The sequence below is a fragment of the Amblyomma maculatum genome, chromosome 3 (assembly GCF_055883805.1).
Source record: "Amblyomma maculatum isolate TAMU_Amacu chromosome 3, ASM5588380v1, whole genome shotgun sequence".
Lineage (NCBI taxonomy): Eukaryota > Metazoa > Arthropoda > Arachnida > Ixodida > Ixodidae > Amblyomma > Amblyomma maculatum.
In genome coordinates this window covers 111675476-111701502 of record NC_139346.1, presented here as the reverse complement: position 1 = coordinate 111701502, position 26027 = coordinate 111675476, and the positions used below count along the sequence as shown (strand labels likewise).

Genomic DNA, 26027 nt, shown 5'->3' with positions numbered 1-26027 from the left:
AAGACGGTACCGCTTCATGCAAGCTCCCTATATCGTATGCTCATAAAGTTTCGCGCAACCTGAGAGAGACACAGCTTGCGTGAAGCTCCTTGTATCTACCAGGAATAAGATAGGAAGGATGAGGAAGAGAGTTAGTGAAGAAATTAGAAAGAAGGCAAGTGAGAATAAACACCGAAAGAAATTTGTGAAGTGTAGTTGTGGTGTTGTGTTTACGATTTTGCTGTCTTGTGGCCGATTTCAAACCAGGGAAACTGGACGGTGCGTCAATGAGCTGCTATGCGAACACGCGAAAGACGTAGAAATCCAGTCACGCCGAATGTTTTTTTTTATTCGAGGAGTTTGCCATCAGGCGTAGTGAAAAGGGAGCGGGAAGTAGGAGGAAACTAGAAGAAAGAGTGCAGACAGGTCTTCCTTAAATAATCACCCAGGATACCGATAAACTGGTTCTTCAGCGTCCATTTCCTATAATCACCTTCACGTCCCCACCGCAGGCCTACTTTCCGTAGCTAGCATTGTCTCACGGATGCCGTAGCTGGGAAGGTCAACAATACATGCTTGGAATCGCACTGTTCCGGTGAAGCACCCCAATGCGCTGAAATAACATAGTCATCCATTCCACCGATTGGAAGAACTGTGAGGCATTTTATTGCGTAAGCAATACTACGCCCGGTTTCAGTCCATCGCGTAAGCCCAGCCGTCAGCCACGTTTGATGTTTAGAGCGAGTGCACATGGGGCCCCTTTTCAAGACGTTTCGTGAACCCGGTCGGCAGCCACGCCGCACAGAAGAAGAAAAAGAAGAACCAAGAAAAGCTGCTGCTGCTACGTCGACTTTTCTAGCGCAACCTATCGGGTTTAACTAAATCTATACTGCAGAAATGTTTTTAAACCTGACCACAATCCTTGCTAGATATGAAGATCAGACCTCAAACCTCATATCAGATGCTTTTCACATGCACAGATTTGGTGACACAAGTGTCAGCTAACTGTCCGTTACCATAAGACCTTACCTATCTAGTCAGGGATGGTTTTGATAGCCCCCGTGTGTATCTCATGACCATAATTCTGCCGCAATTTTTTTCTTAATCTGTGCTTTGGCTCGTTGTTTTATAATGCTAATTTTTTCGCTATAAACAATTTGGTTCTTAGCGCATACGTCTGTATCGCCTTCCCACTTATCCCGTCTGTTAGCGCTGTTTCTTTGTTTCGTTCAACTTACAGCAGATTGCCTACGCGTGTATTAGCTATTGCATGAAAATTTCAGCACATTCTATTTTTTATTGTTTTGCACAAATGACCGCGGCCGTTAACAAAATATGAATAACCAGAGAATTACACGGCCTCAATCGATGACAAGTAGCCTAGAAAAAGTGCAGCTTGACGAAATGAATGCATAAAGCGAATAAGTTAAAAGAACGCAAGAAATTCCGACTAAGTGCATGGCAGGTGCACGTAGATATCTAGACCCAGCGCTGTGTAGAATGTGCCGATTTTCTCGGCGGTACTGTTCTCGTGCAGCATGTCATTGCGGCATGCATGGGCTAGCATTTTATTATTAGCGTGCACTTGCAGGAGACGCGCGCGTTCTAAAAGAGTTGAGTTAAATTGTTGGAAAATTTATGAAATTGGCGGTAACGAGCTATTTTCTTGTCTATATTTTAGTGGAAATCTATGCTTTATATCCATACACAGCCTGTGAAATTTCGAGCGCAAAAATTGTAGAGGGCATTAAGCAAAGCTACCAGCCTTCCTGCCTGTGGCTGTAGTTTTCGCATATTCTCATTTGGCATAGAGTCGCTCGTGAGTTTTCGTGCACAATGTGAACAATGCTGACGGCGACGACGGTTAACGTGGTGTCCTACGCCATCGCTTTGAAATTACATTAGGCTTACCTGCGAGAGCTTCTTGCTCGTAAATGCCGGACTCAATACCGCCCGTAGTTCTCGCCAGCGGCTCACGGGCGCGGTGACGATCAGCTTGTACCGATAGTCGGGCAGCGGCTCCACGGTGAACACGGTCTGTGCAGCCATTTTTCGAAGCGAAAAAACGCCAGAGTCACGTTATGTGCACACAAGACTACTTCTGCTAAAAAGTAGGGTTTGACGATACCCTCGGCTTCGTTCTCCTTCTTCAGTGTATCGAAAAAACCCAGTCATTTAATGACGCCGGCTTTGGTCTGCCTAATACCTTTCTCTTTATCATAAGTTTTATCACAGCTTGCCACCTGACAACACGTTCATCCGTCCAGCCCATCGGTCATCTCGTCATCTCCACTCCAATGCCGTCTACCCCCAGCGCGCCCATACTCAACATTCCAGAGCTCATTTTTTCTCCGCACTGTCCTGGATTGGAACGACCTTCCCGACCACATCGCCTCACTAACCGACATTCATCATTTCAAGACTGCCATCAAAAGACATTTTTTATTGCAACCTCCGTACTCTAAGTCCACTCCGCATGTAATCCCCCTAAAATGGGGCCTTTGAGGATTCAATAAATAAATAAAATAAATAAAATATCTAAATGTGTACGTTTAGGAGGTGGACAATGTATTCTACACTCCCCCCCCCCCCCCCAAAGGCTCACAAATATTGAGCCTCCTCTCCCTTTTTAGCTTCTGTACTGCACTTCTCAAAAACAGTATCGCCTGGTCTCAATGAAAGAGCACTGCCTATTGAATTTTACTCCATATTATGAGTCCTGACCTTGCTCTTTCCGGCTCGGATTTGAAGGAATGATTGCTTTGTTTCCAAACATTTATTTCTATTTTTCTCGTTTCGGATTCTTAGCGTTCTCAGCACGGCAAAAATTAATTGTTATAGGCGCGGCTGTAAGCATCGTTCACTTGCGCCTCTCATAACCGAGCGTGCGAAAATACAGAGTTTGCTTAATGAGAGTCATTTGTGAATTTGATTAATAACAATGGGAAAATTGCACCAGCGAAGAAGATGACATTGAAGAGGCACACAGAACAACCGCTGGTCATCTTTCAAACATTTGCTGTAGAAAAACGCACATGACCAGAAATACCAAAAAGCGCCAGTAAAAATTGAACGAAGCAATAATTCTCAGTTGTTGTGCGAAAAGGGTAAACATTGAAGTAGGAAATTCTATTTTGTTACGATTTTAAAAGATGCATGCTCTACCCTTCTACCTTCTTCTAACATTCTTACACTCCTACCCTCTTAGGCTTCTCACAATTCTTAGGACTGTGTCTTAAATATCGGAATCATATTATCGATAAAAGTTTACTTTCTCATCCTTCTGGAACTCGGCGACCAGAAAGAAATGGCCCACATACCTGAACACCAAATCAACAGCTGAAGTATCAAGGCTGTTGCTTGCACGCGTCATCTAAAACATAAGCTAGGCAATAACGAATACAAACTCTTTATTATTTAAGGAAACACATTGAAAATAAGAAGTCTTAACTCTATATAATATCAATGTTTAGAAAATTTCCTGATTAGGTAGCCCCACTGAGGCTTGAAAGGTTACCGCACCTGATTACGTGGTAATGTATTTTTAGGGAACAGAATAATTTCATTTCTTGGATAGAATCAGAGAAATCGACAACGGCACATGAGAAAGCACAGGTATATTTATCAAATTACTCATCGATATATTTTGAGCTATAAAAGGGATGTTTGATACCTCATGTACAATTTAAGAGGCCCCTGCGTAAATTTAGCAAAAGCTCCATGCCAGGAGTTCATTACGTCACAAGTATCTCTGCAGGCAAAAGAGTTGGGATGGCGTCTTCTTTCTCGCTGAAAAAAATGACAAGTATCTTTCTGTAACAATAATACCGAAAGAAGCTCGGGACTAAGAGCGCTATCCAGATTTATGCCGAGGTGCATATGATCGCAATGTGTCAAGCTGATGTCCAAGGGCTGTCCTCTGTCATTCATCTGTGTCGTCTTCAGTGCTAGAGCCGCGTTTAAAACGAGGTGTGTTGCACGATAAAAACTGCTGCATTATCCAATGTGTTTACGGATGCACCAGCTTGACTTCGCTTCCACGAAGTTTTCTTATTTTCATAGGCAAAAATAAAAAGGCTGTCTATTTTGAACTGTTGAGAAAGAAGAAGCTCCCAAATAAATCCTCAAGGCAGGAACGCACCCTGCGTAGCCTGCAACCAAGCTGAGAAACACGGACATTATGTGTTTCAAGGTAGGTATACGTCCCAAACGATCACAAATCTATATGTCTCACGATAAATGTAATCTGTGACACATTCGTACTTCAACAACACCGAGAAATAATTACTTTGCCATATTTACTTAGCGGCAAAGAAGACACAGGTCGTACGAATAATAGTGAGACGAATGACAGGAGCGAACACATGAACATATTTTGTCTAAAAGGGGGGGTTGCAAACAAGAACGCTGAAAATATTCGATTTAAGTGTACATTTGAAAATGATGGTCAGGAAGGCATTCCTGTAATTACATTGTCCCGGACACTGCTGCGTTGCATCTAAATTTATGAATTTGGAGTCGGTAAGTAACAGTAAACGCTGCGAACCAAAATTATGGCTCTCGATAGAGCCAATTATTAGCAATAACCAGTCCACGAACAACACTATGCATGTGTATTGGAGTGAACAGAATTAAAGTTCCATTATCTTCAATGAATTCTATATTAGATGGCTTAAAAATGTAAGAAGATAGTTCAATAGGAGTAGTAGCAAGTGAGTACCAGTAGCAAATATCATGTTATGCTTTTCTGCCTCATTTTGGCGTCATGCGCAATAAACACAGCAAATAACACAAACGCAATCATAATCCCAGATGTGCTGCAATAAATATACATCTCTGCTCACCCCTCGCTTAGCGAAGTTGTTGAACTCTTCTATTTGCACTTTCTTCAGTATTTCTAAATCGCTGACCAGCAGAAAAGGAAAAGCTCCGTTGTAGAACCTGCAAGTGAAAAGCACAAAAGACACAGAACTGCCTTTCAGGTGTTGAAGTCCGGGAATCGCAAATAAAAAATGGCAAAAAAAGAATGAAAGATATGCTGCTCAGAATTTTCAATGAAATGACCGCTGGTGACGTTATTAGTGCTGGTAAAGCTCCCTGCTCTGCCACAACCTCCGGCACGCAATGAAGTTACGGGGAGGGAGGGTAACTGTTTTGGTACAGCTACCCGAAGAGGGGATGTTTTTGTGAGATCTTTTTCAGGGGTAAATTTGTAGCTGGGAAGTATCTACACATATAGGTGCACAGGGTGACCTGAAAAACAAGATGACTGTACCTATAGGCTTCAGCGTTCGCCCAAATGGAATGGGAGGTCCGTCGGCATATGTTTAACCAAGCGCTCCATGACTGTGCTCTCATGATTAAGAAAATAGAGTCGCGCTCATGCCCGAAGAAATCAATTTCAAGCATACTGGCCACTTTCATACTGTCTCACCTGCTTGAAATGAATGCAGCAGCGATCACCCAATCTAGTACATGTTCACTATTTCAACATCTACGTGTGCACGGACACATTGCACTGTCGTGTGCTCTGGAGACGATGGCGTCTGTGTGACCAATGCTAGAAAGGAAACTCGCGCAGACTGTAAAATAGATGGAACTGGACCACGTTTGTTTAAACACCCTAGCTACCACACTTCTCGCTTACAAAGTCGAGCAACCTTTTCTTAATATATGTTTGAAAAACCTTCGTTAATTTTTACCTATTCAAGTGCACCTTGATGGAATAGATTTAATATTGAGGCAACTGTAAGACTTTGTAAGGTGCTGCTTAACGTACTAAAGTGAATGATCTGCATGTCATGATGTCAAGGAAAAAATTGGTATTTATTATTTTTTCTTCACTCGCACAGGTTAGCTAATGCTAACATAGAGAACCAGTGGGTTGCGTCTCGTAAAATAATGATTAGACAACCACGTACTGTGGTAAGACAACTTAGAAAGAATCTATAAAACTCGACTAAGCTTATGAGAAGTTGTAAAATGTATCCTTATAAGTTCGCTTCAGCGGACATGGCGAACACTTAGGACTGTCGCAGAAATACAATGGCATGCGCTTCTTAAAAGTAATAGCGAGTTCTACAACTTCACAGAGAGATGATTACGGATGACGTGAATATTGTGGTTCCGTGGCACAATGTGATTTAAAATATTAAATCTGTTCAAATTCCTTTTCCCAGAATGTACTCATATTTACCTGACGCACAGCACTGAGAGCGCACACAAATTCCCATTCAAGGTCACAGGAGATCTGAGTGTTGAAACGACATTTGATTCACCTTTTATCTAAACTAAGAAATTGGCAGAACACAATTCGCCAAAAATATGCAGGCAGACAAAGAAACAACCATCTTCCGCTAGACGTATGTCATGACATCTGAAACGATGACCAAACTCAGGGCTACTAACTTTCCACTTTCATTGAATTCTTGAATGATGCAGCCTCCGTTTTTCTTAATCATTATCTTAGCATGCGCAAAGAAAAAATATGAAAATCGTGTTTTTTCGACTGCATGAAATATGTGCTGCGGCAAAAGAAAAGTATGCCGCCATCGCGTGAAGCTCTATTTTCAGCATGGAGTTTAAATCTTTTACATTTTAACAGTTGTTACACAGAACTACTGCAGTGGCTGAAAGAGGAAACCGAGATGGCTGAACGAAGGAGCGAGGGCACAAGGAAAGCACCTACACATCTACGTCCTCTACCTCGTGTTATGTGTCACTGCCCCTCGTCTAGAGCATCTCCCCCATGCGCCGTAACCGTCATATTGAAGAGCGTAGAGACAAAGCGAACAAGAAATATACCACGAGTCTGAAATCATTTTATGGATTGCATGCAGCCTGAAGGTCAGACGGAGGGTCGCTCGTACGGCTTCATTATCAAAACATGCACGTTACTGAGCTTGCTTTTGTGCGATGAGCGGGTTGGTGAGGCTGGCGCAACTTGTTATATCACTGAGGCGGTAGGCAAGGTAATGCCGAAGTAGCGGCCCTCTAACTGCTCAGACAGCCCGTGGCGACAACCGGGTGTTCCGACCACATATAGTCACCTGGGGTGCAGGTAACGAAGCAGCGTTCAAGAGTGTAGCGGTGTCACCCGTTAATAATTAAGGGGGTATTATTAACGATGCGCCCTTAACGGTGCGCACACTCCCAGACACCCTTAGAGTGAGTGGGGGTAGCTGTTCCGGTCGCAAAGGAGATGCCCTCGACCTGCGTGGCAAGCTCAGCCGGAATTCAACTACCTTGTGGTAACAGAAGGGGGTGGTCGTTTGGTGCCCAGCGGTCGCCGGTTCAAACCAGAGAAAGGATCGGAGTCAGAAGTAACAAACAAAACACAGTTTATGCACAGCAAGAGACGATACAAAGGAATACACAATATCACTTGAAATACATAGACGAGAGGTTCACAGAATACAAACGCTAAGCATGCAATTACACAGGTATCCAATAACGTAGAGGCTTTACAACAGATGAAACACGAGAGAGTACATAAACAAACACCAAATTGTTCACCGGGCACTGTTGCAGTCCGACGCCTCAAGAGTCACGATGTGGCCGCCATACGAGACGAGCGCCGCTCCCTTGAAAGTCCGTGGGCTTGCCAGCAGCGGGTGATCCCCGGGAGTCCAGTCGAAACACAGGCGAGCACGTCGCAAAACACTTGACGAACTGACTGACTGACTGACTGACTGACTCAACAAGCGGCGCGGTCTCTTTAAATAGGGCGCGCCGCGTCTGTTTGTTAGCACGCGCCAAAGCTAGCGCGCACACATACTTAGCTTCGCTGGTTATAGCGCTCTCTCTTTCTCCCGTCGAGCCGCGCGTCGCCATTGGCCAGGTCCCATAGAATATGCTAGAAATTGCTGGCTGATTCCAGTCCGATGAACCACCGTCCTGCCCGGGCAATGGGAAAGAGGGTGACGGCAACACGTACAAAGCTACGCGCTCTCCCGCGCGGGGAAGGGGGCTTTTCTCTCTATGTCTCTAGCGACGCCGTGCGGGCCTCGCGCCGTACCGGCTTGATGAAAATGGGCGCCGATTTCGTGACAAGCGGTCAGCATCGCTCTACTGCTGACAGAGAATTCATTGTGTGGCCAGTTGCCCCCATTCTTCCGCGCGCTGAGCATCAGTGGCGACGGCGAGGTCAAGTTCAGTCTCATTTTAAGGGTCAATAGGTAGCTTAGCGTCCAGCGGATTGGTAACTTGGCCACTGATGACTAATTCGAACGGAGTGAGCCGCCTAGTGTTTTGCTGCGCTGTATTATACGCGAATATTGCTTATAAAAGGGCAAAGGAGTCCACGGTAATTTTCTGGAAAAGGGTCATCGGTAGTGCAATGGGCTGCAGAAAGCCGTTTGATCTCTGAGGAGATTTACACCGTTCGCATTCGTGGCCTGTAGCTTATTTACGCATTGATGGTTACAAACTGGACCAATAATACTTCATACGAATCTTTGCCAGCGTACGACTGACCACCAAGTGGCAGAAGGAGGAGGAGGAGGAGGAAGGGCAGGGAGGTTAACCCGTAAACGAAACCGATTTGCTACCCTGCACTGAGGGGAATGGGGTGAGTGCATATAAAACTTGTAAGAGAGGCATGGGTGAAGTTAGTACAGTCATATCACATCATGTTACAGTCATATTACGTAACGTAACAGCGAAATCAGTCTTTAGATAAGGCCTGTGCTTTTCATAAAGCGGAGCAGTGCCTGGGAGGCCTTCACCGCAGACGATCGCGGTGGCCAGGGACCTAAAATCTTAATTTCAGTCAATCTAGACGCTCCAGCGCATGGCATAGACAATGTCTTTCCTCACGGTATATGGGGCACTCACAAAGAATGTGGCCTGTAGTCTCGTCGCACCCACAGTTTGTACATGCAGGGGTGTGTGTCATACCTATCATAAAAGAATGACAGTTTGTGAATGCTACACCAACCCACAGGCGGCACAGCAATGTTTCTTCATGTCGGGGTAGGCCAGATGGGAGCCGGAGCTTCAGTTCAGGGTCCATGGATTTTAAGCGGCAGTTTGCAAATTGGCCAGAATTCCACAAGGAGAGCGCATGTTTCCGCGCAAGTGCGAGAAGCCTGCCGGCTGCGTCTGCCGTAGAAAAGGGAATAAACACACAATCGCCGTCTTGGTGGGCTGTTCGTACGAGCTCGTCCGCCCGGATTATGCCTGTTATGCTGCTCTGTCCTGGAAGCCATTGGTAGATGATGTCATGTCCTCCATTAATTGCATAGCGATGAATGTCGTATTTCCACAACGAGTTGCTCATGGGCTGCACGGCGAAGAGCTGCTTTCAAGGCTTTCAGGGCTGCTTTTGAAACTGCGAAAATAGACCACCGCTGGGGGCTCTGCTGACTGATATGCCTACTGGCGACACGAAGAGCGGTTTGCTCTGCAGCTGTTGAAAAAGTCTGGTGAATTGTCCTAACTTTAACTTTTTTTATTGAGGATATGACAATGGAGCCTGAAGAACTCACGGCATTCATTGAAGCGTCAGTGTATACGTGGAAACGGTTTGCATGGTGCTCATGGAAGTATCCAATAGTGACTTGTTTTAGTTCTGTCGGCGATAGCTCGAGCTTCTTCCTGATGCCGGGTATTGAAAGAAGAACGTGTGGTTTATGTAGGCTCCATAGTGGAGAGGGCGGTCTAGATGCAGCTGTAAACTGGGACGGCAGATTAGCGCGATGCGTATCAACGCTCTCTATAAAACGATGTACGTGGCCTGGTAATAGGAAGGCTGCGCAAATGATGACAGGGAACCCGGGAGATTTGTCGGAAATGTGCCCTCAGGACGTCAACTGTTAGGTAGGTAGGTATGGGATGCTCCTGCGCAATTAAAATGGTAGCAGCCATAGAGCCACATTTCGGCAATCTCAGGCAGGTTCGCAGAGCTTGAACGCTCTGTAGAATTTCTAAGTTGGATTCCCTGATATTTCCAAGTGCAGGTAAGCTGTACCGAAGAAATCCCAGAAATAATGCACGGTAAAGCTGGAGCATCGACCGCATGGACGCTCCCCATGACTTTCCCCCAATAAAGGCAAGCACGTGAGCAATTGCTGTCAGCCACTTTTTCATGAATGAAATATGGGGAGTCCACGGAAGATTTCAATCGATGATCACTTCCGAAAAGCGATGGCTGCTTTCGTAGGGTATTGCTTTACCATCAATGCGTACGGTGTTAGGTGACATGTTCTTGCATGTATATGCAACTAGCGAACACTTTTAAGTTGATATCTGTACGCCTTGCAGGCTGATGTAGGCCGCAACTATTGCCGCCTTTTGAAGCCCCGCTATAGCCTGTGGGCGCATAACTCCTGATGTCCAGATACAGATGTCGTCTTTGATATATTGAAAGTTCCGCCGACTGTGGTATTAAGTCGACAAGCCCGACCAGAGTAAGATTGAAGAGCATTGGGCTTAGTACTCCGCCCTGTGGAACTCCACGGGAAATGAAATGAGAAGATATTGGGCCATCCTCAGTCTGCATAAAGTGCGATCTGTTGTATAAATAACGGCGCATCAAGCAAAAACATTTTGGACGGTCTGGAAGCTCGGCAGTTTGCGGACCGTCCAAAATGGCCTGGTGAGTGACGTTGTCATATGCGCTCTTTATATCCAGGAACAATGCCGCGGGTAAGCACTTCAAAATGTTTGGCGTTGTATAGATAATACCAGGTCCACCACTTTGTCAATTGAAGAGCGTCCACGTCGAAACACTGACATTATGTCAGGATATATGCGGTAGCACTCCAGGTAGCATTCAATACGTGTAAGCAGCATTCTTTCCAGTACTTTACCAACGAAACTAGCCAGTGCACTTGGACGGTATGATGTAAAGTCCAGAGGCGATTCGCCAGGTTTCAGGAGCGGAACTAAACGACTGCACTTCCACTCGTTTGGAGCTGTAACCTCACTCCATGATTTGTTGTAATATTGCAAAAGAGCATGCCTAGCTTCTTGTGCAAGATTTCCAAGCGCAGTGTATGTTACACCGTCGGGACTCGGTGATGATGACAGTCTGCAAGAAGCCAGCGCAGCGTCAGGTTCCTCCACGAAGAAGGGAAGATCCATTCATAATCCCGTGAATCTGGAACATCGCTGAAATGTAGCGTTGCCGTTGGAGTCGATTTGCCTGCTACCCTAGCGCTGAAATCTTCTGCTACCTCGACCGCACCCCGTCTTTGGTAGAGTGCGAGAGATTTGAATGAGTAGAGCTGTTTAGGGGATGTTCGGAGAGCACGACCTACATTCCAGATGCGTGATAAAGGCTTGCGGGGATCAAGCCTTTATCACATAAGTTCTCGTCGAATATAACTGATGACCATGCTGTTTCCCTGGTGTGTTGGAGATGCAAATGCCTCGTAGCCTGGCAGCCGCAAGATCTTTGGTACATTCGGCTCACAAATAACAAGGATGGAGATGCGATTTGCATGAACATATTGTCAAATATCTGCAATCCGGGACTGAAGCCCACGGGCATTCCTTCGAAAAATAGAGGCTTCTTTGAGATTTTTTCCAAATGTTAATGCTGGGGGAGCCATTGTGTCTGCTACTGTAGAGCCGCTAGAACTGGTGTTAGCGCGTTCATAACCTGTAGCGCATTCTGTGCTGCTGGCGTGTGGGGACTAGATAGCACAGCGCGGATTGCATTCATCATGGACGTAGGAATGGCAATTACTTGTAGGTCTTGGCCATGTCCCACATCCTGACTTTTCTCTAGTTCGGCAGTAGGTATAGGACATTCGATTCGTGACAAGTTTCCTGGCCCAGCAGACGTAGAAGTTTTTGATAGCGTTGGCCAGTTAACGTCTGACGCAGCACCCCCAGCGTCACCGCCCGTAGAGGTCCCTTGATATAAAATGGCAGGCACCTGAGTAGGACAATATGCAGGAGTCATGGATGCCTTGCTATCAAATTAACTGTTTTCTTAGATGATCTTCGGCGACGCGAACGACGCCGATGCACCTGAGCAGCGGCCTCTCTGTGAGTAGATTGATCACGCACCATTTTCTTCAGCACTGCCTGCTCAGTCCTTAAGCGGGTGCAGTGCATAGAGGAGGAGTCATGAGGGCCGTGGGAATTGGCGCACTTCAGAAGAATCGTGCTGCAAATGTCATCGCTATGCGACTCAGAGAATTTAGGACACACGATGGAATTTTTACAGACCGCACTCACGTGCCCAATCTTCAGACACTTCCTGCCTTGAAGTGGCTTGGGCACGAAAGGCAGGACCGAGTTTCGGAAATGTCCAACCTTCACATGCGATGGTATGCAGTCTCCCTTGAAAGTGAGTTTGATGCATTTCGATCTCCCGAGGCGCTGCACTTGCAGTATGGAGATACTATTTGATGCTGGCCTGATTAAGACTGGTAGATCTGTGTCAGCGATGGCCTCATCAACATTGCAGATGACGCCGGCCATAGTGCTACTGTCCTGAAAATTATGGGAGCGCACACAGATGTCGCCGAGTTGGTTCGTCATGAGAACCGCTCAAGATTTCGGAGCATAACTGGGACGGTACGACAAGCAGAATGGTCTAATTGTTGCTGCCAAAGTTGCGCTTGTTAAGGACACCAAGTCGCGGAATAGACTGGAGACCACGGTGAAACACGCGTGGTACACCATCAATAAAATACACCAGGTACTCAATGAGGGGTGCCAACTCAGAGTCGGTCCATTAAAATCACGCCGTAAGGGGGATGATAATGGAACAAATAAAATGTAAATCTTCGGTGATGTCTTGAGTAGCCGGTTTCACGGGCGTTCGTGAGAAATAGTCCTCGCCTTGGTGCTGCCAGCCCGACTTGTAGACAACCGTCATGTCGTACTGCAACCGGAGGCAGGCTCTGGACAACCAGCCAGAGGCGTCTTTAATGCTGACTAGCCAGCATATAGCTAGTCGGGATTGCTGATAACACGAAATGGCCGTCCGGTGATGCACGGTCGGAACCTACTCAGAGCCCAGATGATTTCAAGACATTATTTTTCTATCGTCAAAGCTTTCCTTTCACACAAAGAAACGGTGCAACTCGCGTAGGCGATGAGTCGTCCGATGCGATTCTGTGAGAATCACACAGAGGCCGACATTGCTGGAGTAAGTGTGTATATCACTCTCTGCATTTTCGTCAAAATGAGCTGGTATTAGTGAACTTAGAAGGCAGAGGCGGAGCTTCTTCAAAGCTTCTTCTTGTGCACTCCTCCAAAAAGTGTGTGTTATTGTGGGTCAAGGCTGTCAGTGACTCAGTTAAGTCAGAAATCTTGAACAAAGCGTTGGTAATACAAGCAGAGGCCCAGAACGCGGTACCGGAGGGCCTTTTGTCGGTTAGGCATGGGAAACTGGAGATAGCGGAAGTCTTGTCGGGGTCTGGAAGATGACCTTGAGTGCTTACAAGATGCTCTAAGAAGCGGAGCTCCTCGAAGGCGAAATGACATTTCTCTGGCTTAATAAATATTTGTGCAGATTGGATAGCTTTAAGAACATTGAGTAACCGCTCCAAGTGATCAGGAAAGCGACACGCACATCTTACAGGTACACAAGGTACGATTGCCAATTGAGATCAGCTAAAGCAGTGTCCATCATGCGTTGAAACGTGGCCGGAGCGAACCAAAAACCAGACGGGGCCATCTTAAATTCGTACATGCCGTCGGCTGTCACAAATGCCGGCTTCGCACGGTCTCGCTCATCCACATTTATCTGCCAATATCCTCTTTTGAGAAATAAGGAAGAGGAGAACTTGGCGTAGAGGAGTCGATGAAGCTCATCATCAATCGTGGGGATTGGATATTCAGTTTTCTGTAATCAGCACGCAACCGTAAAGTGTCATCGTTCTCTTTTACCGTGACCACCAGCGAAGCCCATAGGCATTTTGACGGCTGTGTAACATTATTTCAAGCATTTCGTCGACTTGCGTTCTAATATCCTCGCTTCCTTTTTGTGAAACATGGTATAAACGCGGAAATGAAGTGCCTTGGCCTAATCGGTGACGATGCGATGCTTGGCTACATGTGTGCGTCCTACCGTGGAGCAGCTGCTGCCCTGGCCGGGCTGTCAGGACGCACCATGCCGAAGCCGGCGCCGGTTCGCTCACACCCGAGTGGCGCAAGTGCGGGAGCTGTGGGTTCATCAAAAAGTGTAGGCACCAAAAAAACTGAAAGCAGCCTCCAAGAAAAGGCGTTCCGACGCCCAACGCGCGATGGAGAGGACGGAACGCATCAGCTGCCGAACGCGGACGCTGAGAGTGGTCTTTCTGTGGGACTCACTAAGACTAAGGAGCAGCACGCAAGCGACCAAATGGACACTGAAGACGAAAGTGAGATCGTCGGCGACTACGGCGACTGGACTTTAATCAAGAAACGGAAACCTCAAAGGAAAGTGAAGCCTGAACAGCTTCGTCTTGAACGGGTAAGTCGACCCCTCTTTCCACTCTTGATCAGGCCACTCAACCGAGTACATGTGCATGATATACCTAAACAAGCCATTACAGAGGCGTTAGAAATGACCGCAAAAAGTTGGGAATTGGCAGATTTGGCTGCTTTCCGCTACGATGTGGTAGCAAATCGCGTCAAGGTCACTGTTAGAGATGAGGAACACGCAAATAGGCTCACCGCATTAACGCGACTGGCCGGGAAAGTGAACGGACGCGTCTGCACGTACGAGGTCACGATTGAACGAACGCCAACACGAGGCGAGGAAAAAAGTCGCGGCGTTATCAAGGTGCGTCCTGGTCAAACCATTGAGTACATCAAGGACCACCTAAGATGTGAAACTGCAACTATTCTTGACGCGCGTCTGCTAGGAAAGACAAACATGCTGCTGTTAAAGTTCGATACAGAGCAGCTACCCAAAAGGCTCGTTTTTGATTACGAAATCACAAGGGTCTACGAGTACAGACCGAAAATTATTGCCTGCTATAACTGCCACGGACTGGGACATATTGCTAGGTATTGTCCAGCAGAAGAGGTTTGTAAGGAATGCGGACGGCTGCACTCTAAAGACACAGAATGCGATCAAGAGTTATTCTGCGTCGCCTGCCAGAAACCGGGCCACATTTCAATCAATTCGGCTTGTCCTAGTCGTGTACCAAAAGAGCCTAAAGAAAATAAGCAGAACCCTGATGCAGTTAAGGGAGAAGTTACATGGGCAGACAAGGCGCGACAGAACTCGTCGACAGAAACTGCGCTGCCCCCTGTTTACCAACAACAACTGGAAGAGTTGCGAAAAGAAAATCAGCAACTTAGAGAAATGCTGGAGAAAGTCCTTGCAAGGCTACCACCGGAACAAGACGTTCATGCATCTCAGACGCAGCGGCAACATGCTTCAGCTTCGCCCACTGGGCAGATGCAACGCGTGCGTTCGAAAAGCCGGCCCGGACGGTCGTCCAGTCGTAAAACAACTGCAAACTCCATAAAGCACCAACATACCGCAACATCACTGACTCAAACGCCAAAGACTCATCAGACGACAAAGGCACTTACCGCACAAGACTCGGCATATGCGCAAATGCTGAGCATCATGAGGCAAGAGCGACACAACGAGACACAGCGTCTAGAAAAAAGCCTGCGGGATGAGTTTCAAACGATAACAAACGCGATACAGACTCAGATTGAGGCAATTTTTATAGAGTTGCACAAAAGCATCCAACACCAGAACGATGAGCCAAAAAGACGTAAGCCCGCAGAGGCGCAATAAGAATCAGATCAATATGTCTACAATGGAACTGCAGAAGTTTCACGCAGACTGGACCTACCCTAAGGGAACAAGTTAGAAAATTGAAGCCTCTGGTCATCCTTTTGCAAGAAACAAGAGGACCTTGCACTATTCGGGGTTACCGTACATTTCAGCAGCCTACCATATTTCACCAGAACAGAGGAAACCAACATGCACAGGGTCAAGCTGCTCTCCTTGTCAGAAACGAATGCACAGCAACCGAATTACAAATTCCTGATCTAAGTAATGAGTTCAGAGAAGTAATCGCTGTTAAAATGTGTCCTCCTGGGCAGCGGCCCATGGTGGCAGTCTCCGTGTATTATAGGCCTCTGACTGGCAGTCATAATACCGACTCATACGGGTGGCTCGCCAAAGTCCTGGCCCTGTCAGGAAGCCTCCCCATCCTGGTGGGAGGAGACTTCAATGCTAAGCACCCGACTTGGGGCTACGCCACAGCTGACCCAAGGGGACGCATGCTGCACGACACTGTAGAAATGTCTGGTCTGTACATATACAACACCCCGGACACACCAACGCGCATAGGACTACACGCCCGACAACGAGATACGACACCAGACCTGACGTTGGCCACACCAGGATTCATCAGGCAATGGGAAGTCGAACAGACAACATGGGGAAGCGACCACTTACCAATTTTGATCACCCTTAACCGAAAAAAGATTCGTGAAAAAAGGCAAACGGTTACCATCGACTGGGAAAAGTTTCGGACAGCCACTGGCGGCAACTTCATGGACTTCGCGCAATTCAGTGCCATGGTTGCGGAAGCACGGCCATGGTCCCGAGACACAATAATATGTGACGACACTACCACACACATGGATAGGCACCTTGCCAACTTGTGGCGAAAGGTCAATATCCTTACGCAACAATACAGATATAAAGGAAAGCGCCACAGGGATCTCATGAGCCTTAAGCGCCAATATCGACTCATCAAGGAGTACCAACAACAGCTCGAAACAGATTCATGGCACAGCACTTGTGCGACGCTCGGACGCAAACCCGGCCTTAAAAAGCTGTGGGGAATTCTACGAAGCCTGCTGGGGAAAAAGAAAAGCACACCACCACTGGCAGAGCTGTTCCTGCGCGAGAACCCAGCTGCACTCGAGGAAAAGGTGATCCACACGTTCTTCCCGCATGCTTCTGAGATACCCACGCCACCATTGCCGGCGATCACGATTGACAACACAGTGATGGAACTTGAAAAACCATTTACATTTGGCGAACTATTGGCAGCATTAGTCCACGGCAAACCGAAATCGGCTCCAGGACACGACGGAGTAACATGGCAGGAGCTTAGAAATCTTAGCGACGAAGCCCAAGATCAGCTCTTAACTATCATAAACGATTCATGGGAATGAGGAGTGGTGCCAGATGCACTAAAGCTATCATTGATATATCCCATACCGAAATCAGGGAAGGACCACACAAAACCAGAGAACCTACGGCCAATAGCTCTCACATCCACTATCTGCAAATTGATTGAGCGAATGATAGCCGCAAGAATACAGCATTATATCGAATACGTACAGCCTGGGTTGCATCCAGCCCAGGCTGGATTCCGTCCGAATATGGGCACGCATGATTGCCTTTGGCTGCTCCGCAGGGTAATCAACCGCAGGTCTCGCAAACAGACACCAGATTACATCCTCGCGGTTGATATGCGCAAAGCATTAGACAATGTAAACCAACAGGTAATCCTACAAGAATTAGCAAAAAGATATCCCAGCCAAAAAGCATACAACTGGATATGCAGCTTCCTTCAAAGTAGACCTATTAGGCTTCATGGCAAAGCTTCGGGATGGAGCCCCAGAACCTATTACTTGGATAGGGGCGTGCCCCAGGGCTCTATCCTCGGGCCTTTGCTTTTTAACTTGGCCATGACCCGCGTAGCAGAAGCGCTCGAGCGAGACACTTCGGCCCGCTTCACCATCTACGCAGATGATGTCACCATATGGACAGAGGCAGTGGATTACCCAAATGAAGAAGTCATGCAGACGGAGCTCCAAGCAGCAATCTTCAGCCTCACTGACAGCTTGGAAGCATTGGGGCTACAGCTCTCACCTGAAAAGACACAACTCATAAGCATAGACGGCAAGAATTCTACAAACACCAAAAAGCAGATTACACTGCATCTTGGACAACACAACATCACGTCTGCAAATGGGCACACAAAAATCTTGGGGGCACAGATTTCTAGTTGCAACAGTCCTCGTAAATGGATTCGTACATTGCAACGTAACTGGACCCCGATGTTGCATATGATTCGCCGGATTTCAAACAAATACGGTGGAGCCCGGCAAAAATCGTGCCAAACACTGTCTAGAGCGGTTGCTGTAGGCAGGATTTTGTACGGGGCACCTGTCTATGAGTTTTCTAATCGCGATGTTAAAGACATCGAAAAGCTACACAGGGCCACTCTTCGCACCATTACTGGGCTTCCTAAGCACACGAGAAATGAAGAGCTGCTTAAAATGGTCAGCATACCACCCATACAAGACATTATAAGAGAAGCAAAAATAAGAATGCGATCCCGACTGGAAAACACGACCCAAGGGCAGCAGATCATGGCATGGGACAACCGAATCAACATTGCTCCGAGGCCCCTGGGGACAGACACTTCACCCCCGTGGGAGGCGCCGGTAATCGCACTAAGGCCACAACGACCTATTAGTAGACGGAATGTGGTAGCTAGGCAACTTTTAGCACAGAGAACTGCCCTCACAAGACCACTCAATACAATAGACATCTACACTGACGCTGCAATTAGAAATGAAAGGGTGAGTGTGGCATGGGTGTGTGTGCCAGCGCCTCAGCACAACGGACAGCACACGTGCCACCTACCTGGAGGAACAATTTTACACTCCGAGTTGCTTGCCATATGGGAAGCCATAAATACCATTACGACCGCTGCAGCCAGAAAAGATAACTTCAATGGTTATCGAATTTTAACCAAATCATATGCAGCGATTGCAGAGCTGACGGCACCAACTACAGACGACGCAGTGGCCAAGGACATCAGAAAGAGGCTGAAGGGAATGCGGGAAGTTGGAATAGAAATTCAAATTATATGGACACCGGGACATACTGGCACGGACGGGGGAAACGCAGCCGCGCAAGCGGCCGCCGCGCAAGCGGGTGGGCTCGCTGAAACGTACAATGCCCCACACCCCAACTCCATGCCTACACCGACAGACTTAAATCCTTACCAAACAATGCTCACTAAAGGCTCCTCTGGCAGATCGATGATGCACTATGTACGCACAAAAATAAAACACGACAGTAAGCTTAGATTACATGAAGCGACACCAACGCCGGTGTTTGAGGACACGAAAGGGCTCACTCGACCACAAGAAATATTTCTCAACAAAGTAATAACAAACGCTGCTTACACACCGCACATACTTGACAAGTGGTTTCTCCGAAGACACGAAACACTCAAACACAACATATGCACGCACTGTCAGGAACAGTGTACAGCAGACCTAGAACATCTTATATGGCAATGTCCATCGTTTTCACAAGGAAGAAACAAAATTACGCATATTCCACACGACGACATGCCCACATTAGCAGGTCAGGTTATATCAAGCACCGAAATACAACACTCCATTGCTACATACGGCAGTGAGAGCGGCCTGCTTCGAGTAGTGTGAGAGAGGTCGACTCACAGCGCGAAGATCGGCCGCATGGCAAGCAACAAGCAACAGCTTGAAGAACCGTTAAGACGAAGAAGTTACACTCCCATCCCTCCCAACTCCCCAAGAACCCAAACAGCGGCCGAGAGCCATCCCTTCCTTTCAATAAAGGCTTCATTCATTCATTCAAAATCAGGTAGCAGGGACACCAGAGGGTTCTTTTGATGACATGACTAGCCCGGGGTGATTTTAACATTCTCAAAGGCGTTACATGATGAGGCGTCGTCGCAGAGGTTAGTCTCCACGGAGCACTGATTTGGCAATCCACCCACATCGTGGAGGAAGGCAAAAGCCGTTCCCTTGGCGAGGATCTGAATCTCATTGGTGAAATTCGTCAGGAAAACTTGCTCAAACCTGTAATTCAGTTCGTAAGACTGCGTGTGATAGCCACCCTTTTCTCGAGCAACCGCGAATGGGGACTTTCCGCATTAGCCTTGTTGCTATGAAACGAATCGTTCGTCACTAAGACTAGCACATCTGACCGTTGGGGCAGCATTACGTCGTCTTCAACAATACGCAGAGCGTTGATTCCTGGATCTTCTGTGCCACAGTGTGACACGGCTTGCTTCGGCGAAAAAGTGACTCGTGTATCATGTACGCCGATGACAGCACCGTTAATCTGCAGGAAGTCGAGGCCCAGGATCAAATCCCTCGAACATCGACGGATTCACCGACGTAGGCGAAACCGTCGATATCGATGCTGGCTGTGCATTTTCGGGCCCGCCGGGGTGGTACAGTGGTAAGACGCCCGAATACTGTCCGGAATACCCGCGTTCGAACCCGACCTCGGCGGTTGCGTTTCGATGGAGGCGAAACGAAGAGGCTTCCGTGTGCTGTGCGATGTCAGCGCACGTTAAAGATCCCCTGGTGGTCGAAATTCCTCCGTAGCTTTCCACTACGGCTCCTCTTTCTCTCTTTCCACTTTTATTCCCACCTTCGTCCCTTCCCTTACGGCGCGGTTCAGGTGTCCACAGACATGTGTGTGACAGATACTGCGCCTTTCCCTTCCCTTGAACCAATTATTATTATTATTATTATTATTATTATTATTATTATTATTATTATTATTATTATTATTTTCGGCCTGGGTAATGAGGTGCATCTAGCCGTGGGAATGCTAGTACCCAACTATGGCGTCAAAACCCTGCTCAGTTCCGGGGAGAGGGCATGGCTGATCACTGAATAGTCTGCAACAGTATCAGATAAAGCGATGGTGTCAGTTCCATCAATTGTCACACACAAATAAGAATTATCGTTTCGGCTGGTGTCCCTACTTTGCCCCTGCGAAATATATCGTATTGGTGTATCGGCGGCGGAGGATGTTTAGGGTTCTCCCTACGGTAGCGAACTTGCCTCCGGAGACCGCCGGAATTAGTTTTCGTGGCGTGCACTGGGAGAACGCCGCTCAGGATAGCTGGCGTCTCGGCAAGGGCCGAGATATCGGCCGTATTTCCCAGTTCCAGGGCTCTGAAAGGCCGAGAGATGAGCTTTGATCTCGAGTGGTCGTTAAAGCGGGGCGTCGAGTGCGAAACCACGGAGACCCATTCGCGGTACGGACACGCCTTGTAAAAATGACCAACCTCACCACTGTTGTAGCATAAGGTCTGACGGTCCGGTGCACGCTACACTACACATTTCCGTGGTCGCTGATAGACTGGCCGAGCCGGCACACGGGCAAGACTAGGCTGCTACACTGCTTGCGTCGTGGTATTTACGTCATAGCCTAGTGTTGGTGCCTGGCAGAGGACAATGCACAGGAAAGTGTGACGTCAAGCTGGGTCGGAACCTCAGATGCTTGTTGCTGCTGCGCTGCCAGGCAGACGTCGTTTCGGACGACTTCAAACAGCGAAGTAATAATAGGAGCACTGGAAGGGAGTTGGAGAGCTTGCAATTCCTCTTTGACAATCACCTGATCAGGTCTCTTAAAACGGCCATATCGTTCCTTAGCGGCTCGGCGAAACAGCGTGCCGGTTCTTACATCCAGACTGCATTAGCGGGCCCGTTGCTAGAGCGCCGTCTCCATGGTGGTCGCATCAGTGAGGAATTTGGCAGCAGTAGGCGGTGGACTGCGAACAAGACCATCAAAAAGCTCTTGCTTGACCCCAAGCATGAGGGGGCGAATTGTTCGCCTCCGTCAAGAAGGCGTCGGCCTGCTTGAAGATGCGCGTCATGTCCTCTAATACATGCATAATTTTTTTTTCGACCACTGGTTACGCGAGTAATAAGCAGCTTCATCTTTCACCTGGTGGTCTGCGTTGAGAAATGTAGCTATGCGATTGAAGTGAAATGTTTCCCAAGTGGACATGGGGTTTTTGTGGTTCTCTAATCAAGTTCTAGCGAAGCCCTCGAATGCAAAGTACACTCTACCTGATCATCGCTGCAGCCGTTCTAGCGGGTGACTCGCTCGAAGGTGTCCAGCTAATCTTCCACTTCTTCGCACACGTCGTGTGGAAAGATGGCGTAATTCACGGCGTGTGGTAGAGGACGGGCACCGGACACATGCTGTCTGTAGCCACCTTCCCTGAGACCGTCGGTCGAGGCAGCGTCGTCCATGTCGGCGTGACAAGAGGCCAGAATACAGATGACTCACCGCGGAGATGGTGAGCTGCTCAGCAACGAAGTTCCCCATAAAATAAAGCACTACCACGTTTCCTTGAAAATAGCTTTTTGTCATTTCCTGTACCATATATTGAGTGGGCGGAACCGCGCGAAAAGACGAAACACACAAGAAGAGGCGCACAACAGACGAGCGCTCGTCTGTTGTGCGTCTCTTCTTGTGTGTTTCGTCTTTTCGCGCTGTTCCACCCACTATGCAATTGTACCAACTCGCCCAACTGTCCATCCTACCATTTATTGAGCGGTGTGCAATCGCTTCGCCTGGGTAGTTCTTATTTTTTATATACCTCGGAATTTTCAGAATAAATAGAGCGGCTTCTGTGGACATTCTGTTCCTCTTTCTGCAGTTTTCAGGTCACCGCGGAAAGTAGCAGTACCAGTACAAGACTGTACAAGGGCATTGTGGAGGCAGATATCCAACAAAAACGTTATATCGCAGAAAATGGAGAGCATACGTGTACGAAAGAAACAAACAAAATAGAAAGTAACAATGATTGTTTCTCGGCGTTGTGCAGTTTCGGCGCTGCGTAACTTTGACCTTGTATTGTAGAATAACTTTTTTATCTGGTGTACGTTTGAGGGGCCCAGGCGCCCTTTTTGTTGAACTTCAATACTCAAGGCAATACTCAAGGCCATCGTGTGCTGCAGATGTCCTTCAATCAGCTTCGAGGTCAAGTTGGTACTTAAGCCACAACCACTGTGGGTACCTACGTTTAAGGCCAAGGTCAAAGATTAACATGGGAGAAGCTTAATGCGCGAGCAGCTGCGTGGGGAGACGTGTGATTGCTGACGTCAGTCTCGAGTATTACAGAGCGGCATCACTCGTATCGGTCGGTGCCATCGCTTCACACTTGGTTCAACCGAAGTTAAACTCCAGCCAATTTCTTTTCAGATCGCACAATCCTATTTTAAGGCATCGAGGAAGACGTCAGTGTAGGAGGTTATCTTAGTTTTGTCACACAACCGTTAAAAGCAGAGCCTTAAGTATTATTCCTCACCAAGAACTACGCAATTTCATAAAGCGCGAAAGTCAAACGTTTGTTTCTCAGGAGGAGCAAATTGAACACGTCACGATATTAAGAAGCTCCTAGTCATAATGATATCACGTCGGTCACCCATCGGCCTTTACCTTTGGTCGCAGAAGATACAGTGTTTCTTTGTCCAAAAATGGCAACTCGCAGTTACCTCCATAGACTAGGAGAACAAGTAGTATGCGGCCTTTGGCTTGCTCATTTTTATTTTGACCTGCCGTTATTGACCAGCACCGCTATTGGCACTTAAAGTAATCAATATTGATCTATGAATGTAACTACACTAGATTATAGCTTGAAATGTGACACTTCTTGTACAAGCAGATTGAAAACGTACCCACAGACGCTACCGTACTTCTTTATCCATTCCTCGAAACATGCTGCGGTGCCCTGTAAAAAATATCCAAGTACAAGTTCCAGTTCATTCCCCTTTAGCAAGAAAAGGAGGGACCAGGACTATACGCTGTAAAGACACTTTGACGAGTTCCTGGCCCCCTTATAAAGTTAGCAGGGCAGCAGATATGAGAGATAATCAAATCACATTTTTTTATTACTTTTTACTTCCTGCAGGAGAGGCCGGTCATCACCTATTTAGAGTGTATAGCCGCTGAGTAGTAAAACTACGCGTATGCATACAACTTTAAAATGTATCCTGTAATGTCCATACACAAAAAAATCAGTTACATTTGCCAGCCTTGATCTTTTGTTTTAGTTCAAAGAGTTGGCATTTTAAAATTTTATTGCGGCTCTCATCGCCGCAAATGCGTCAGAAAATCAGGGCAGTGGTTAGTCACATGAAAAACATCGAGTAGCTGATTGTCCGTCAGGCACATATATTCTGAAAAGCCTTGTCTACTGCACCACATAGCGTTATTTCTTTCTGTTCTAATAGCTGTATTTCCTTTTGTGACAAATATCTAACACGTTTGGCAAGCGATTGTTTTAAGCAACAGTAGTTTTCCTATGATAATGTTATGTAGCCTCGTGATAACTTGAACAACGGTACGAGAAAGGCTGAAGTAATAGTGTTTGCGGAATAATTTCAAGATATAAAACATTTGTAGCGAAATGTGCTTTTTAGTACAGGCGATCGATAGATGTGGGAAATAATGTTTGTGAGGCAAGATAGTCCACATGGTTTTCATTTCGCCACAACAAAACAACTGTAATTAAAAGCTCAGTCTTCATTGCTGTAGTGTATCTCATAGTACATTTTCTCACAAATAAATATCGAAGCCACAAAAAAAATATCTTGCCGAATCATCTTTGTGCAGTAGTGCTTATAATGGCCCAAATTAACACTGAGTGATGGCTGACGATTGAAAAACCGTCGACATAAAATTAGAAGAAGCAGCACGGCACTATGGGAGAATAATTAATATCTTAGTGTATATTTAAACCATCGCCACTTCTTTCAATCAATAATTGTCAGCATCCACACAAATATAGTATTTCTACTAAATATATCGCAATCCATCTGTCCAGAAAATACAAAGTGTTGTTAATCAAACAAAAGTAAAATAAACAAATGGGAAGGCTACATATATATGAAAAAGCAAAGGAGGTAAAGATGAACAAGGAATATAAAAAGAAATTTTATCGCACTCTCCAACTACATCGCCTTTTCCATTTTCAGTTTTTCCTTCTTTCTCTCTTTTCTGCAATGCAGCTTTTTTCCCCCCAAATTCTGTTTCGTAACAGCTTCAGCCCGTAGTACTTTCAGTGCGGGCTGGCAACGGTATCTTTTTTTTTTTGTTGCGAAAGCAACATTGCGCCAGGTTTTGCCTCATGATCGCGTAGCTGTTGGGTGCAAATAGCTTTGAACAGCCGTTGCCTAGCAACCATTTTAGTTGAGCTCCGCCAAATGGCGCCGCGCTTACGCCGCGCCTCTGCCTCTCGCACCCGCCAGATGTATTGCCGTGTTTTGTTGCTAAAGCAACACTCCGACAGCCAAAGCGTGACCTCCGGCGGCCGTAGCTACGCCGTGCACGTGAAGAGGCGAAGCTACGGTCTCCTCATAAAAAACAATTTGTCTCCATCGGGAATCGATGCTGCATCCCTCGTATCCTCGGATCTCCAATCGAGCGGTTTAACCATCAGAGCCACTCCTTGGACTGTGAATAGCGTACCTTAATTCTCCTTCTATAGCGTGAGAATATTCCTATCATCATCATCATCGTGATGATGATGATAGGCTATTCAGCGCCGTATTTCGGGCGAGCGTGTAGTGAGGAAGAGCGCTCACTCGGGCCTCTCTTTTCGTATGAAAGGGTGACAGTAGAATCAGCTTACCGTGAAATTTGAAATCACGTTACCCCTGTGCCATGGGAACGAGCTGCCACGTCGAGTCGCTCCTTTCATATGGGAAAGCAATATCAGAATCAGCCTGCCAGAACCGTTTACACTCTCTTTACTCCTACGGCATGCATACACCTCCATACGGCTTGGTTGAAGCGTGATTGTATATGTAGGCTGGTAGCGTACCCTCTGGCGCCATAACCTTAAAGGAGGTAGCTTAAGTGTCCCCAATGATGTAGCACCTATACACACTGACAGGGCGGGGCAGGAAAATAATGTAGCAGGCAAACGAAGCTTCCGCCGTTGCTTTCGCAATTCAACTACGGGTAACCAGTGCTAAACCGCAGCCAACCTTTTTCTTGCTAACTTCAGCATGTTTTTTTTTAGGACATTACGCTGCAAATGATGCCAATTCAAGTAAAGTGACAGAGTCTACAAGCTTTAAACATCATTAGGTGTCACTTAAACATCTGCGTAGTATTAAACCTTGTATTTTGATACTGTACAGATAAGATTTTTTTAGCTTTTCATTAAGAAAAAACACCTTCAAATGAGCTCTTACTTTGTGACGATGGGCCAAATGCGTTCAAACTTTTTGCGCGCTTGTGCGTAGCAAAGAGAAAGTTGAAACGTTAGCAGCGGAAGTCGGGAGTGTTACATGAATGA

General features: G+C 46.8%; 1 protein-coding gene across 1 annotated transcript in view; it reads right to left on the bottom strand.

The window, feature by feature from the left end:
- The window catches only part of LOC146195699 (cytochrome P450 3A13-like), a 71738-nt gene that overhangs the window by 44314 nt on the left and 1397 nt on the right, over positions 1-26027 (bottom strand). The window contains exons 3-5 of the mRNA XM_084596836.1: positions 23401-23453; positions 4824-4920; positions 1891-2016 (exon numbers count right to left, since the gene is read on the bottom strand). Coding sequence (XP_084452962.1) covers positions 1891-2016; positions 4824-4920; positions 23401-23453 — 276 coding nt within the window. The remainder of the gene's footprint in view (positions 1-1890; positions 2017-4823; positions 4921-23400; positions 23454-26027) is intronic.